Raw genomic sequence first — 17146 nt, forward strand, 5'->3', positions numbered from 1 at the left:
TGTGCTATTTGTTTCTTCCTGAGCATTGACATTTTGAAGCCTAGGAAATATATGTGTAATGGTTTTCACAAAGCAACAAGGATGGAAAAATAAACATATCGCTTTCTGAATACACCAAATTAAAGGAAAATCTAACTCAGAATAAAGGCCATTCTTGGTGATTATACTTCAATCTTATTAGACATTCACCTCCTATTGTTTAAATTCTATGACTCAAGTGCTTTCTTGAGTTGCCCAGAATGTTTGGCGGTTCATAGTTTCCAGTCTGAGCTCCTGATCCCTGCTACCTGACTTCTCTTGCCAGCATACCACAACTAGTAGCATTTTATGTTACTATTAAGTAACATAAAAGAACCAATCACAGACTATTAAAAAATGGTTTCTGAGAGACTTGAAGAGAAAGTGATTACCATGAGTCAATACAGGTTTAAAAAAGATCAAAGTAGTGTCATTTTCTTCTTTGAAAAGGTAATTAGACTGGTAGATAAAGACAATTCATTGGTCGTTATTAACTCTATATGCTAGCAAGGCATCTGATGGAGTTGTTCATAACTTTGAGCAAAATGCCAAGCCATGAGTTAGATTCAAGTAGGGGATTAGTAACTGGCTAAGAAATGTTAAGACACCCATAAGATTCTGAATAATGTTGGATCTCAGTTGATATGAAAGAGAGGTCCAAGCAATGCAGCGGGTTCTCAAACTTTATTATGCAATAGAACCACCTGGAGGGACTATTCAAACAAATTGCTGAGCTCCACCCCCAGAGTTCCCAATTCAGCAGGTGGAGCCCAGGAATTTGCATTTGTAACAAGTTCCCAGGTGATGCTATGGCTACTCATCTGGGGACCACGTTTTGATGATGTCTTGTTCAACATTCTGCTAATGACCTCATTAAACATGTAGAAAGAATGATTACAAATCTATAGATTAAATTTTTTGTTTTGTAGAGACATGTCTCTGTTGCCCAGGCTGGGGTGCAGTGGCAAAGTCATAGCTCACTGTAACGTCGAACTCCTGGGTTCAAGCAATCCTCCCATCTCAGCCTCCCAAGTAGGTGGGACTACGGGCATATGCCACCACACCCAGCTTACTTTTTAGAATTTTTTGTAGAGACTGGGGTCTTGCTATGTTGCCCAGGCTGGTCTCAAACTCCTGGCCTCAAGTGATTCTCCCGCCTCAGCCTCCCAAAGTGCTAGGATTACAAGTGTGAGCCACCTCGCCCAGGCTGGTGTAATCTTATTTGTTTTTAAAATATATTTCCCAGGCTGGGCAAAGGAAAGATACAGAGACTTTAGAACTTTGTAGCTTCCATGATTGGGGAGTATACGCTGGCTGCCAAAAAAGGTAATAACATTTTAGGCTTTACTAATAAAGCATAGAATATGGAACAATGTATTTGGCAGCCCAGCTACACATTATTCTGGTTCCCTACACCTGGGTATCTCTATATTTAATTTTGGGTATCAGACATTAAACAGAAGATAATCAAACCAGTTTGTTCAAAGATCTTTGAATCTAAAACCATATCATGTGAGAACAATAAGAGGGACAGTTGATATCTGGCCTTTAGAAGATTCAGAGGAATGGAATAGCAGTTTTCATATAATTGGCTTGTGAATGAGGATTTGGTTTTTTCTGTGTAGCTCGGATATAGTTGTCAGGCTGCTTCCTATACATGAGTGCCCAGCTAAGAGAAGGGGGAGGGGAGAGCTGAAATGCAGCTTATATTTCACTTGACAAACTATGTGCCTTGGTAGGGGCTCTGGAAAAAGGGTAAGCTTTCTATAATTCATACAAAGGGGACAGCTCTGGAGGACTTTTTCCTTTTAGTGTGAACACCTTTTCTAATTTGCACAAAGACACAATATAGACTAGTGGTGACTCTAGCCTTAAGACAGAAGTAGGTCCATTAAGAAAAATTTGGAGAGAAAGTGGTTTCAGCTCAATGTAACAGATTGATAGAGTGATGTACTGCATGAAAATGCATTTTCTGAAGAGTAGTTAATCTCCCAAATTGAATGTTCAAGGAATGGCTGGACCACTACTTGGCAGGGTTATTTTAAAGAGGATTTTAAGGCAGAGGGCTGTGTGAGCACATGTGTGTTATTACCAGGTGGGTGGAGAAATGCAATGATCTTTCGGCTTCTAGGATTCTTCATCTGAACTATCTACTTATTTTCTCCTTCATGTCCCAATCAGTTCCCATGGTATCTGGATCCCTTTTCTTCACAAATTTACCATGTATTCTAGCCTTCCTTCTACCTAGCCAAATTCTTCTTCCTATCTCCTTTTCTTCTCCTTTCCCTGTCTGAATATGTAGAAAGTATATGACATTACGACATTAATACTGAAAATAAATTCTGTATTTTAAAAAACTACTTTCTTGGCCGGGCGCGGTGGCTCACGCCTGTAATCCTGGCTCTCTGGGAGGCCCAGGCGGGCAGATTGCTCGAGGTCGGGAGTTCGAAACCAGCCTGAGCAAGAGCGAGACCCCGTCTCTACTATAAATAGAAAGAAACTAATTGGCCAACTAATATATATAGAAAAAATTAGCCGGGCATGGTGGCTCATGCCTGTAAGTCCCAGCTACTTGGGAGGCTGAGACAGAAGGATCGCTTGAGCCCAGGAGTTTGAGGTTGCTGTGAGCTAGGCTGACGCCACGGCACTCACTCTAGCCTAGGCAACAAAGCGAGACTCTGTCTCAAAAAAAAAAAAAAACAAAAACAAAAAAAAAAAACTACTTTCTTCCAGATTTAAAAAACAAACAAAAATTACTTTAAATAGGGTGAAAATTTATCTTCAAAATTCTCTTAACATATTCATTAGAGAAAGCTAAGTTTTATTTTTAAATGATTTATGTATCAATCACTGAAAGTCATGAGTTGATAGGTAGATAGTTCTTTTGCACCAGGAAGACTATAAAAGACTTCTTTATTGTCTATACTACACTACTTAAAGTAAAAAAGATGCCTTTCAGAAAAGAACATTTAATACCAGAGGTAGTGTAATAAACATGAAAAATATCATCAATTTATTTTGTTCAGTGAGTACTGAATGTATGATACTGCATATTAAGAAGTAATGATTAAGGTAATACGTAAGTATTACGGAGAAGAGCCAACCATAGGCAAAATCTTAAAGGAAGCTGAGTCATCTTCTATGGTTTGTCTTTGAATTCTGGTGTCCTCCATTCCATACCTATAGTGCCAGAACTTTAGCTCCCAACAGGCTACAGTTCAACTCCCTCTTGCACTTACCCCCTGAATTCCTTCACTGAGTTATAACCTCATACTCAAGACCATTCTTGGTCTTTTGGAGATTGGTTCTATAAGAAAATATCAGCTTTTAAAAAGAGCCTTCCAGGCCGGGCGCGGTGCCTCACGCCTGTAATCCTAGCACTCTGGGAGGTCAAGGCAGGCAGATTGCTCAAGGTCAGGAGTTCGAAACCAGCCTGAGCAAGAGCGAGACCCTGTCTCTACTATAAATAGAAAGAAATTAATTGGCCAACTAATATATATACAAAAAATTAGCCAGGCATGGTGGCGCATGCCTGTAGTCCCAGCTACTCGGGAGGCTGAGGCAGCAGGATTGCTTGAGCCCAGGAGATTGAGGTTGCTGTGAGCTAAGCTGACGCCACGGCACTCACTCTAGCCTGGGCAACAAAGTGAGACTCTGTCTCAAAAAAAAAACAACAACAAAAAGAGCCTTCTATAATTCTGCCCAAAGGAGCAACTAAAAGTGAAAACTGTCCTATGGAGGGATAGTGGGGCAGATATTTTGGGGTGTATATGCTTTTTTCTAAGTATCATTATGCTAGCCCTTTATGCGGAGGTAAGAGAATACAGACAAGATTTAGGAGGTAAGAGAATACAGACAAGATTTAGACACCTGAAATAGCCAAATCAAATAGTAATTTCCATCTTTGAGGAATAAATCTAATTTAGAAGATACAACCAAATGACAACAATTTGAGGCCAAACTAAGGATGTTATACAATAGTCCCCCCTTATATGAAGGAGGATGTTCCAAGACCTCAGTGGATCCCTTAAACTGTGGACAGTATTGAACATTATATAAACTATGTTTTTTCCTATATATTCCTAACTTATGATAAAGTTTTACTTATAAATTAGGCAAAGAGTGGTCACGGTGCCTCACACCTATAATCCCAGCACTCTGGGAGGCCAAGGCAGGAAGATTGCTTGAGCTTTGGAGTTCAAAACCAGCCTGAGCAAGAGCAAAACCCCATTTCTACTAAAAGCAGAAAAAAAAATTAGCCGGGTGTGGCGGTGGTTGCCTGTGGTCCCAGCTACTCAGGAGGCTAAGGCAGGAGGATCACTTGAGCCCAGGAATTTAAGGTTGTTGTGATCTACAATGATGCCACTGCACTCTACCCAGAATGACAGAGCAAGACTCTGTCTCAAAAAAAAAATTAGGCACAGTAAGAGATTGACAACAACAATAATAAAATAGAACAATTATAACAATATACTGTAATAAAAGTTATGTGAATGTGGTCTCTCTCACACACACACACACACACAAATATCTTATTGTACTATACTACAGGTTGCTGAAACCATGGAAAATGAAACTGCAGATAATAGGGGACTATTATAATACAAAATACCTCAAACAATATTTATGTAAGATATTGGTATGAGAAATGCCATACTGGAATGCTATCACAAGACAACTTTTAAAGAACCTCAACAAATCAGATTCAAACTATTTGTAGAATGGTAGTAACAATTACTTTGAGCTTAAAAACTTGTAAAAACAGGATTTTTGGGGGTAAATATTTTTATAAATATGAAATAAATATTTTGTACATCATAGCTTTGAGAAGAAATGCAATAAGGGTTTTCTGATTAGAGAAAATTATAAATACTTTCAAGGAACAGAAAATTAATCTTTCTCTTCCCTAGGAAAAAATGATTTTTCTTTTGCTTTCTAAATAAACATTTCTCTTTTTTTAAAATAAATGGGTAGGCTTTTAAAAACTTCGGGTTTTATTGTGTACATAATAGACAACTGACCTTGTTCAAAGGTTTACATAATTATTTTCTTTAATATTATGTTTTTCCTAGCAGAATGCCTTATATGCAGTGGGCACACAAATATTTGATATTTGTTGAAAAAAAAAGTATTACTCTTGCTTCAGTGGCATGCTGCTGACATTTTTTAATGTCTTTCACAAAGAATATGTTATTGCAAATTTTTCTGCAGACAAATATTTTATAATCCTTCTTGTGCCCCACTGATTTTCAATTTATCAATGGTGGTGCCTGACTGAATTGTCAACCAGGGATTTTCATGGTTTAATCAGTGTGTCATTCATTTGAAAGCACTGCTCAAAAATTGCTCATGTATACTCATGTCCTAAATTTAAAGAGCAATAGTTTTAAGGGTAATAAAACCCATATTCAGAAGCATATCTAACAAGGCCAATAACCAAATAACATATCCAATTAGTTTTGAAGCTAACTGACTAATGTCAATATTAGATTATGGAATCTGCTAACCTTGTTACCTAAACAAAATGAGAAACAATGGCAATGGTAAAAGGCCTGAGAAATCTTTGGGAAAGAGAAACAAAATTTCAGAAGGTTCTTTGGAATACAGGGTCCTAAGATTATTTTTCAAGCAAGTATCTAAACAATTATTTACAGGGAAAGTAAAAGTTACAAACTTAGAATCATTTCATTCATTTATGACAAATATTAGGAGAGTCCTGGTAAGAATGACCAAATGAAGGGATAATGGGGAAAATGCATCATCTTTTTAATTATCCCAATCTGGATTGCCACTTCAGTGCTTCTCTTTAGAGGCCCTAAATGTGAAGCTGAGATATTTTTCTCTTCCTGGAAGGAAGTTAGCCTTACTCCTAAGGCTGATGAAAGTTTAGCTAGAATCAAGCCTCCTCCCTCCCTTCAAAACTATCCTACCATATACAATTTTTTTTCATCTAATTTAAACATAGATTCCTAGAAATGCATGGAGATGTAACCAATATGGTACTTACGTTCACACTGTATGACATCTAAGTTAAACTGCTGAACAGCTCCCATGCTTATTTGTTTTAGCTCACTGTCCAGTAGCATCCGCATTAAGGATGTTGACAGATGCTGGCAGGCTGACATGCAAGCTGTCTGGGCAACTTTCCCCTGTATAAAACAAACAACCAAACCAGAAAACAAACAAATAAACAAACACAGAAATACACCATAAGGTATCAGAAAAATTACACACCTGGCATTCTTTTTGTTATTTTTGCTTGGTACAATAAAGATTATTGGTCTTTCTGTTTCTGTATTCTCAGTGGCTATGCCTTTACATCATGGGAATGGGAATTAAAATTAATATTCTTAGTCTACTCATCTTTCTCAGGATATAAATATGATTAAAGCTTTAACTGCACAAAGAGTAAAATACCAGTTTAAAAATATTTATCATTTCTGATCTCTTAAAATATTGTAAGTACTTTTTAAAATGTACATTAAAACTGTATGGAGATTTTTCAAAGAACTAAAAATAGAACTACCATACAATCCAGCAATCCCACTACTGGGTAGCTACCCAAAGGAAAAGAAATCAATATATAAAAAAGACACTTGCACTTGTATGTTTATTACAGCATTATTCACGATAGCAAAGATATGGAATTAACCTAAATGTCTTTGTCTTTTGTCTCAACATAAATAGAACTGGAGGCCATTATCTTAAGTGAAACAACTCAGATACAGAAAGACTAATACTGCATGTTCTTACTTAAAAGTGGGAGCTAAATAATGTGTACACATGGGGGCAGAATGCAGAATGATGGACAATGGAGACTAGGAGGGGTGGTGGGGTGAGAGGGAGAAGAATGATAGGAGGCTACTTGGTGGATACAATGTGCCTTGCTCCAGTGATTGACGCACTGAAGCTCTGACTTCATCACGATGCAAAACATCAGTGTAGCAAAACTGCACTTGTGCCCCATAAATAACTACAAATGCAAAATAAATTAAAAGAAAAAGATGTATGGAACATCTAAATGTATACATCAACAAATAATATTAAAAATTTTTAAAGCACATTAAAATATGACATTTATGATAGAAAATGTCTGTCCTATTGACAGAATATTTTATCCATATAGTGCTCTTTATGCTCTCCCTCACATAATTAACTAAGCCAGAATAAAGGAAGTTAACAGTATAATTTATTATTACTATCTAAATTGCACCTAAAATTCAAACTATACTGATTCATAAATCCTTACTTCTAGTCAGAATATTTGTCTATAACATAGTTTTACACGTCATAAAAGGAAAAAAAAGGCTTGCCTACTTGCCTACTAATGTGACTTCAAAATCATCTACAGATCTGCATTTTGGTTTAGAAATTAAGTTTTAAAATCATCTGGTCGCTTGAAGCTCTGACTCAAGGGGGGAGAGGGGGCATTGGCAATATACGTAAAACATTTGTACCCCAATAATATGCTGAAATAATAATAAAAAAAACAAAATGGAAAAAAAATCATCTGGTAATTTAGAAATATGTAGTTAACCATAAATATTAGTGGTTTTCTTTTACTATAATATACAATATCATTATAAATAGTTTCTATTATAATAAGCTCCTAAAACTCTACATGAACTTTCACTGATAGCCTTAATTGTTTTCTTAAAAATGACAATTTCAAATGTTTAGCCTTTACAACACACAGCGGACTACATCACTTTTAGTGTAAATTGTTTCTTTAAACAAGCTCTGCATTTCAACTAGAAGTTTAAAATAAAATACTTACTCTTTTAGGTAAAGTTTACCTTCAATGACAATTATATAATTTGGTGATGCATTGACTATGACAGGATTCAAAGATCTATAAATATGGTTAGAAATAATGACTTTTGGAAGATATGCCATGTTTTGTCTCATTTGCATTAATAAATATTTGCCCAGTGATATTAGATAATTTTATTTTTATACTTATTACAAAGGCCAATAAAGCTATAAAATCATTAGAAAAACTTCCCAAACATAAATGCTACAATATATTGGTACAAAAATGTTTACATAGGGTTTATTTGCTAAAAGGTAATAAAGAACATAATTATATTTTCAAGATGCTCATAAGAGCAACATTTGTTCTTTAAATCACATATTAAAAGTCAGACTAGAAACAAAAACTTTTTGAATGAGTCTTTAGCATTTAGACATTATGCACAGTGAAGAACTACATATCTGAAATGGAATGTCAATTTCTCAATCAAAAACTTTAGAGATAAAAGCTGATGCAAACAATATATTTGACAGATACTGATGAACTGCCAAAAAGGAATGTAACAAACAATGCAAAACCCAGCATGCTTCAAGATCCCCCAAACCTAAGAGGAATTAGTCTGGGAGACATGCAGCTCCATTCCCTAAGCAGAATAATATCAATATGAATGGGGTGGGGGGAAGCAGAAAAAGGAAAAAAATCAATGGCATGTCATTTAATTACAATGTAATAGGCTTGAGAATACTTAATGGAAATGTCATTTTGACCTAATGGAACAACTAGTGCATTCTAGTTTAATGTGCTTCTCAATCAAATCAGCTCCACATCCTATTTATATTGCCACTATAATGTACCAACTGCAAAAGCAGATTAATAAATTGCCAAAAAATAAGTATTAAAATCATTTCCTAAACAAACCTACTGCACAAATATAAGTGGTATTGTTTTAAGGAAACTTTAAAATTTTAACATGGGTTCAGATGCTGCAAATGACTATAGGAATGGCACTGGAGCTGAAAACAATGCTAAGAGTATAGATACAGGCTATTTCACAAACCCAGTGGACATAGGTAATAAAAACACACACAGGAATTTAGCTCTTTATTTAAATAACAAGTAGCAATAAAATCCTAATATTAAGCTTCTTTTGATTAGGTATATTAAATACAGGCTTATTATTCTAAAGATATACGTTAAAAAGATTTATAAAATATTTTACAAATCTTCAAATAAAATAAGGTATTCCTTTTTATAGCTCCAAATTTAACTTAATAATATCAAAGATTCAGATTCTTTAAATTTTAAAAAAGTCATATTCTATAAGATTATACAATCCTTTAAAAATGTCTATGTTCTAACTATAAAATGTATAAATATTCTTAAACATCATCTATTTATTTTCAGATAGAAAAATTTTAATGTCCTAAAAGTTTACATACCTAAAAATATATTTGACAATTTATTTCTGATGCCTTAGCATTTGACATACTTTGTTACAACCAAGCACCCCTTTCTGAATGTTATTATTATTGATGTTCTTAATAATATACCATTTTCTAGAATAAAAATAATATAAGGACTTTTGCAATTATCTTTAAAAACCTAGCCCTTTTCATTAGAGATGTCCCGTTTTATAACATTGTAACAAACAAAGCCAAAATAATTAAGTGCAGTGACTGAGAAAACACAGCACTTTTAATAAATTTCAAGCACCTAGAAATTTCTTCTGCCCTCATCTGAAAAATTGTCACTATTACTAACATTTTCTTTCTCTTTAACAAAATTTAATAAATAAGTAAAAACACCTGCTAAACTTTTAAAGGTAACTACTTTCTTACCCTGCTCCAACATTTTGCTGAAAAACAACTTGCAAAGAGAGAAAACCCTTAGACAAACTTCTTATATTTCAAAGGAACTTGTAAAAGAGAATCTGCTGACATATTAGATCCTTTTTGCATTACCCAAAAGCTTTTCTTCTAAGAACAATTGTAGTAAAGAGACATTTGGCTCCTAGGAAATTCCCAAAGGGTCAACCATATGCATCCTTCCATGGCACCTTCACAGTGCTGCTTTCTACATTCATGTCTCAAAAGCAGCTTTCATCATTTACTTGTGTGTCAGTCAATATGATTTATGGACTGCATTCAACAAAGTCAAAGCATATAGAATGAGAAATATGACTACAATCTGCTAATTTGTTTTGTATTGAGCCACTTAAGAGTCAAAGACCTGATGTCAGACTGAGACCAGCAACACAATTAACCAGTCGGTGACAGATTCATCCATCCTCCCTGCCAGGCTATGCCAATCAAAGACAGCATGAGGCGACATTTGGTGAAATCAGTAAGAAAACTCATTCTCTAAGTAACCTATGTGAGACCTTGATTGACACTTTTTGAATTTAGTTTGTGGAACACAGCCACTCTTTACCCAATAGTTCTTTACTGCAAGCTGTGAAATAAAGCTTTTAATGCCAATCACAGGAACAATAAACTGCCAACCACCAACCCTTAGTCTAAAACAAATCAAGAAAACACATCTGTTTGTATGTCAAGCCAAATTTCCAAAATAATTTACTATTATAGATTAGGCTAAAGATACCCTGTTTCCTTTGAAATACCATAAAATAACAAGGTAAAAACACTTTATTAGATTATGGTTCAAAACTATTTTGGTTTCAAAGTAATGTTTTCATAGATCTCTAATATAATAGTGGGAGAAATGTAGAATATTTAAAAACTAATTTGGCACACTTAAATTTTCATTTGAAGTTTTCATTTCTGTCTCACCATTCTCTTATTTCAAAGATCCAATAAAAAAAGGTTTGATTTCAACATCAATTATTTGAAAGCCTTTTTCAATGCTGCTTTCATTCTCTCAAGTACACTTAATGTAAAAATGTGCTCTTGAAATCACAACCATTCTTTCTGAACTGGTCCACTCTTCCTTAGTGATCCCAGGAGAGTCCATTCTCTTTCATTTATATCCCCACAAAAGGTCAACTTTGTACAATAAATAACTTTTTACTTAAGAAAGAGAAATATATAGACTCAAATATATTGTGCATTGCATTATTCTTTAAATTGATAAAAGGTTTTATTTTAAAAAGTTACATAACTCTTGTCAGAAAAAAAAAGAAAAACAAATAAAATCATGGTCAATTTGAATATTAAACCTAACATATAGATGACCTCATCAATTCTGATTCTGTATGGCTTTTTCACGTTATCTAAATTAAAGCAATAAAATATTTTCTATTTTATACAAACTCACTGTCTCTCAGTTTGCTAATAAATTTCAATTATGAGACTGTGAAATATTTTCAGAGGCAAAAGACGAAGGGAAGTATTTTGTTGAATTAGTCAGTCTCATAAAAAGCCACAATTTGTAGCCTTTTAAAATACAAAGACTGAAAAAAATGAGGTCTTTCATCAAAGGTAAACATTAAAATTGGAAATAAAAAATACTTACTTGAAACATTTAAAAAGATGCCTAGTTGAAAGCAGACATTTTAATTCAAAAAGTTTATTATTCTTCCTCCTGTTTTATATGTGAAGCACTCATCTAAAGTTCTACCCATATGAAATATCATGTTCAAATATAAATAATGTTACTAAATCAGGAAAAAACATTAGCCTAGAATACAAAAATTTTCCCAAGATGATTTCACAAATGCACAATGATTTTTCTACCTAGTAAGGATGGTTTTAATTCATTTTCTGACTGACCATTCCATGTCGGATTTCCAATAATATGGAATGGATGAGTTATAAAGGTTTAAATATCAAGATGAATTCCTTTAGTGAATTTTAATAACTTTAATACTTATCTTGAAGACAGATTTTTGATATTATGCCAAAAAATCATAGGTCTAGCAAAATATACTCATTCTAACACTCCCAGCATTCCCCAAAATACCTCTTTTACACTCTATATTCCTCTTACACTCTGTTTCTGTCCCCATCTAACTACTTCTAGCTCTGGAAAAATTGGTTCCCACATCAGTTAACCACAATTCCCATAGTCATAGTCAACTATAAATTCCCATTCTCCCCTCTTAGGCTTTTCTCCCTCCATCAATTCCCAATCATAACGATATGAGACAGTAACATAAATCCTTACTTACTCTTGGGGTACACACACACACACACACACACACACACACACACAGAATAAACAGAACATGATTATCTTAACACGGAAAAAAAATTTCCCAAACTGGGAAAACTTCAGGACTACTTGTAATATATGGCCCATTTAAATTTCCCTCAAAACTTTCTTATTCCAATCATGGAGCTCATGAAACTTTGAAAGTCTTTTTTTCTTTTTTAAACAATCTTTTGAATATGGCCTTAGAATATCCAAATCTTTAGTTTTTTGCAAGTATCATTGCTATTGTCATGCAGTCCCACAATATTGTGAAATGCACCCTAACTTTAATAGGCAGAAAGAGAATGCAAGGACAAGCAGAACAGTAAAAGTCTAGCAGGGGTCCTCAAACTTTTTAAACAGGGGCCAGTTCACTGTCCCTCAGACCATTGGAGGGCCACTGGAGAGTGCAGGGCACATTCCACACATGCGCACTGGGGGCCCAGGACCAGTCGGCTGCTAAGCAGGACAGGCAGCAGCAGCAAAAACACCCGGTGGGCCAGATAAATGTCCTTGGCGGGCTGCATGTGGCCCATGGGCCATAGTTTGAGGACCCCTGGTAGAGAGGTCAAGGTTTTGAAGAAAATTAATACACAAAGCCATAATATAATTACTCTATCAACTCTAAAAACTTACCACAGTAATAATTTAATACCTTTGTTTGGGAATAATGCTTTTAGGCCCTCCTTAAATAAGAATATGTTGTTATTAGGACAATTTTCTCTTTTCTTAGCAGTGAATTAGTATTTTCTTTTTTTTTTTTTTTGAGGTTATTTCTTTTTATTTCAGCATATTATGGGAGTACAAATTTTAAGGTTTCAATAGATGCCCTTTGCCCCCCTCCCCCCAAGTCTGAGCTTTCAGCATGACCATCCCCCAGATGGTACACATCTCACTCATTATGTATGTATATACCCGCCCCCCCACCCCCTCCCACCTCCCCAATACCCTATTACTGTAGTACCTATGTGTCCACTTAGGTGCTACTCAGTTAATACCAGTTTGCTGGTGAGTATATGTGGTGCTTGTTTTTCCATTCTTGGGATACTTCACTTAGTAATATGGGTTCCAGCTCTAACCAGGAAAATACAAGATGTGCTATATCACCATTGTTTCTTACAGCTGAATAGTACTCCATGGTATACATATACCACATTTTATTAATCCATTCTTGGATTGATGGACACTTGGGCTGTTTCCACAGCCTTGCAATTATGAATTGTGCTGCTATAAACATTCGAGTGCAGGTGTCTTTTTTGTAGAGTGTCATTGGATCTTTTGGGTAGATGCCCAGTAATGGGATTGCTGGATCAAATGGTAGATTCACTTGTATCGCTTTAAGGTATCTCCATATTGCTTTCCACAGAGGTTGAACTAGTTTGCAGTCCCACCAGCAGTATAGGAGTGTTCCTCTCTCTCTGCATCCACACCAGCATTTATTGTTTGGAGACTTTTTGATAAAGGCCATTTTCACTGGAGTTATGTGATATCTCATTGTGGTTTTGAAGGCACGGTGATCCCAGGAGAACGGGACAGACCCTGATGCTGAGAGACATAGACCCAGCTTGGGCTCCCTGTGGGTGAATTGGGACTGGCACTCCTCTCCCTGGTGGGGATATAGTTTGAACTCTGGGGCCCAGAGGTCAGACCTGCAGACCAGATCCCATGCACCGAGGTCTCGCATTGCCCAGGGCACAGAAGGGATATACGTGAACAGCCTACTGAGGTGTGTGTGCCTTCAGGGGCAGATCAGCATCCTAGAGGGCAACCCTCCTCCCAAAGGGAGGCCATGAGCCCAGCCCAGGTGGCGTTCCTGCGCAGGGAACCTCCCCACTGGCATCACAGCCAGGGGAGGCCCGGTAGCATGAGATCTGGCCTGCTGGCAGAGGCCCAGGAGTAGCTGCAGAGTTGGGGAGGGTGGAAAGAAGCGAGGCCTGCTCTAGACTATGGGTCTCAGACAGCCCCACCCCACACGTAGACTTTCTGACTGAGCGGGGCCATTCCAGCCCCTCTCTGACAGCTTTTCCTGGAAGCAGAGAACAGAACTTTGACCCCTGCTAAGGGCATTGGTGGTGCCTGAGGGCAGGCTTACCCAACCCAGCTCTGCCCAGACTCTCTCCTAGACCAGCCCTCACTGAGCGGGAGAAAAGGACACACCTGGAAGTCCCAGGGCCCCACCGACCACATGAGGCACTAAAGTGCCTCTCCAGGAACAAGAGCTGATAACAGGACACAAAAACAACAGCATAGTCTGTTCCTCCAAGCAAGCGCCACCTACTGACAGGGAGGACATCCTGCACACCCTTTTCACAGCACCTACTGACTCACTATACAGGGAGTGGTCAAATCTCACCCACAGACACCACCTACTGGCTCAGAAACTAAACAAGGCGTGTGAATACCCAAATGAAAACCCAAAGGAAAGAAACAATAACTGATCGACATGGGAAGAAATCAGCAAAGGAACTCCGGAAATACAAAGAACCAAATGGAAAACACACCCCCAAAGAGGAGCACCAGCCCCCTAGAAACAGACACCAACCAAAATCAGGCAACAAAAATGACAGAAGAGGAATTTCGAATGTGGATCATAAGAAAATTCAACGCCCTCCAAGAACAACTCAATAACCAACACAAAGAAACCACAAAAAGCCTCCAGGACCTAGAACAAATGTTCACTAAAGAAATGGATACAATGAAGAAAAGTTTAACCGAACTCCTGGAAATGAAGAATCAATTTAGGGAACTACAAAATACAGTGGAAAGTCTCAAGAACAGGGTAGATCAAACAGAAGAAAGAATCTCAGAGCTTGAAGATAACACCCTCCAATTAAATAAATCAGTCACAGAGATAGAGCAGAGAAACAAGAGAAAAGAGCAAGCCTACAAGAGATGTGAGATTATGTGAAGAAACCTAATGTGAGGGTCATAGGGTTACCAGAAGGGGAAGAAGACAACACTCAAGGGTTGGACAAGCTATTTGAAGATATAATAGAGGAAAAGTTCCCAGGCCTTGCTCAAAATCTCTATATACAAGTTCAAGAAGCTCAGAGGACCCCTGAGAGATTCAATGCAAACAGGAAGACGTCACGACATGCAGTCATCAGACTGACCGAAATATCAACTAAAGAGGCCCCCTTCTAAGAGCTGTAAGATGAAAGAAGCAAGTAACATACAAGGGAAAGCCAATTCGAGTAACACCAGACTTCTCTAATGAGACTTTACAAGCAAGGAGAGACTGGGGCCCCACTCTCACTCTTCTGAAACAAAACAATGCCCAGCCTAGAATCTTATTCTTTTTAAACAAATATATAGGTCATTATATATGCCCTATATTTATTATTAATATATATGCCCTATATATTATATATGCTCAAATATATGCCCTATATTTATTATTAAATTTGTTGGTCTATACTGTATAAAAATTTACTTCCTTTATAGAAAAACCCATTTAGATGACATAAAAATCCAAAACAGCATATGAAGACTCAGCTACAACCATACAAAATGTCACAATAGATCAGATTGGTGATCTAGTTAGAACAGGAATCTCTTTCTGTCAGTGTCACCAGAGTATGTATTAAGAGAAAGCAGGATTTCCCTCTGGGAAGATGGGAAGGTAGAAAGGGATCTTAGAAGGTGAGACATTTACTCCAAGCATTACTAACATATAATCTTTCTTAATCTTATCCTACTTATGCACAAAATTCCTACCCATCACGCTGAACCAACCTGTGAGGCAGATATTAAAACATAAAAACATAATGTGTGTATGTCTGCAAGCATGTGCTTGTGTTTATCCTTGAAGATTGCTTTTGGCTGGAAGCATGGAGATTTATACTGACAAGGTTGAATTCAAAATAATTTAACAATTATTTAGTGCAAACTATATGAAAAGCACATCTTTAGAAATTAGTTGATTTAAAAGTAGGTTTCCTTTTTCAATTCAAGGACACCAGTTAGGAATACAATATTATCCCTAGGTAAGCTTCTAAAAGTCGGTGGCCAAGATCCACAATTAAAATTTCTATAAGATATTCTTTTCCTTCCTTCCTTCCTTCCTTCCTTCCTTCCTTCCTTCCTTCCTTCCTTCCTCCCTCCCTCCCTCCCTCCCTCCCTCCCTCCCTTCAACACCTTCCTTCCTTCCTTCAACACCTTCCTTCCTTCCTTCAACACCTTCCTTCCTTCAACACCTTCCCTCAACTTTTCTAATCGGCTCTTTGGAGCAACTTTTGATGGGCAAAGAGTAAAGGGTGAGGAAAATTATTATTATTATTTTCATTTCAAACAAGGGAAAGGGTTGTATGCAGTTGTGTAGGTTCCAGATTAAATACTTTATATTTTTATGTTCAGTTAAATCTTATCATGGGATAAACAGGCTGACAAAATTTCTTCCTATTTTATTTGTGCAAAAACTACTCCATTCTTTTTTTAACAGTTCTATTATTTCTGGATATACCTAATAAGAGAATGTTTATCCCACTGAAATCTCTTCAGTCCTTGAAGACTAAAGTCCTCATCTGAAGAATCCAATGTTTCAGCTTTATACCCAAATGTCCTTCTTCTATCTTTTTAATGTTTCATCAATAGACTGTTCAAAATGTCAATGCACTATGACTATATACCAGGATAGAACAATATTCCTGTTTTACTTTTAATCTCTTGACTCAAAAATGTCCAATAATTTCTTGGCCCTTTCTAACTCAAAAAGCTGTTGATAATATTGACTTTTATGAAAACTACTCCTATTAATATTAGAGTTTATTTCTATTTAAGTCTACAGTGCCAATTTCAGGGTTTTATTTGGGTTTTACAGGGAAGAGAGTTGTAGTTATTTTGGTTAAAAAATAAAATAAATTAAAACTTAAAACAATTGGCTAAGACATGATTCTTTATAAGCTGATTTATAATAATGAAAAAGGAAATAAGTAACCTAGAAAGTTGGTTTAAACAAGTAAACTTCAAACTAAAATTAAATTCTAAAATATATTTTAGTAAGCAAACATATAAAACAGTTTCTTGAAATTTCCTATACTTACAGGCAAATGAGTAAACACTTGAAAGATGCTTCTCAAAAAATTAATAAGGTCCATTAAATAACCACTAGCTCTTCCATCTGGTTCAGACATTGTCCAGTCATAATCAGCAAGCTGAACAAATTCATCAATTTTTTGATTAAGTTTGGTATATATTTCTCCTTCTGCTGCATGTCTAGCATCCTGA

At 36.3% G+C, this 17146-nt stretch overlaps 1 protein-coding gene across 7 annotated transcripts in view; it reads right to left on the bottom strand.

The window, feature by feature from the left end:
- Positions 1-17146, bottom strand: part of EXOC6 (exocyst complex component 6) — a 198179-nt gene that overhangs the window by 43401 nt on the left and 137632 nt on the right. For all 7 annotated transcript variants that reach the window (XM_012766013.2, XM_076009976.1, XM_076009977.1 and 4 more), the window contains 2 exons: positions 16963-17142; positions 6026-6167 (listed from right to left, as the gene is read on the bottom strand). In XM_012766013.2, coding sequence (XP_012621467.2) covers positions 6026-6167; positions 16963-17142 — 322 coding nt within the window. The remainder of the gene's footprint in view (positions 1-6025; positions 6168-16962; positions 17143-17146) is intronic.

The sequence above is a fragment of the Microcebus murinus genome, chromosome 14 (genome assembly GCF_040939455.1).
Source record: "Microcebus murinus isolate Inina chromosome 14, M.murinus_Inina_mat1.0, whole genome shotgun sequence".
Classification (NCBI taxonomy): domain Eukaryota; kingdom Metazoa; phylum Chordata; class Mammalia; order Primates; family Cheirogaleidae; genus Microcebus; species Microcebus murinus.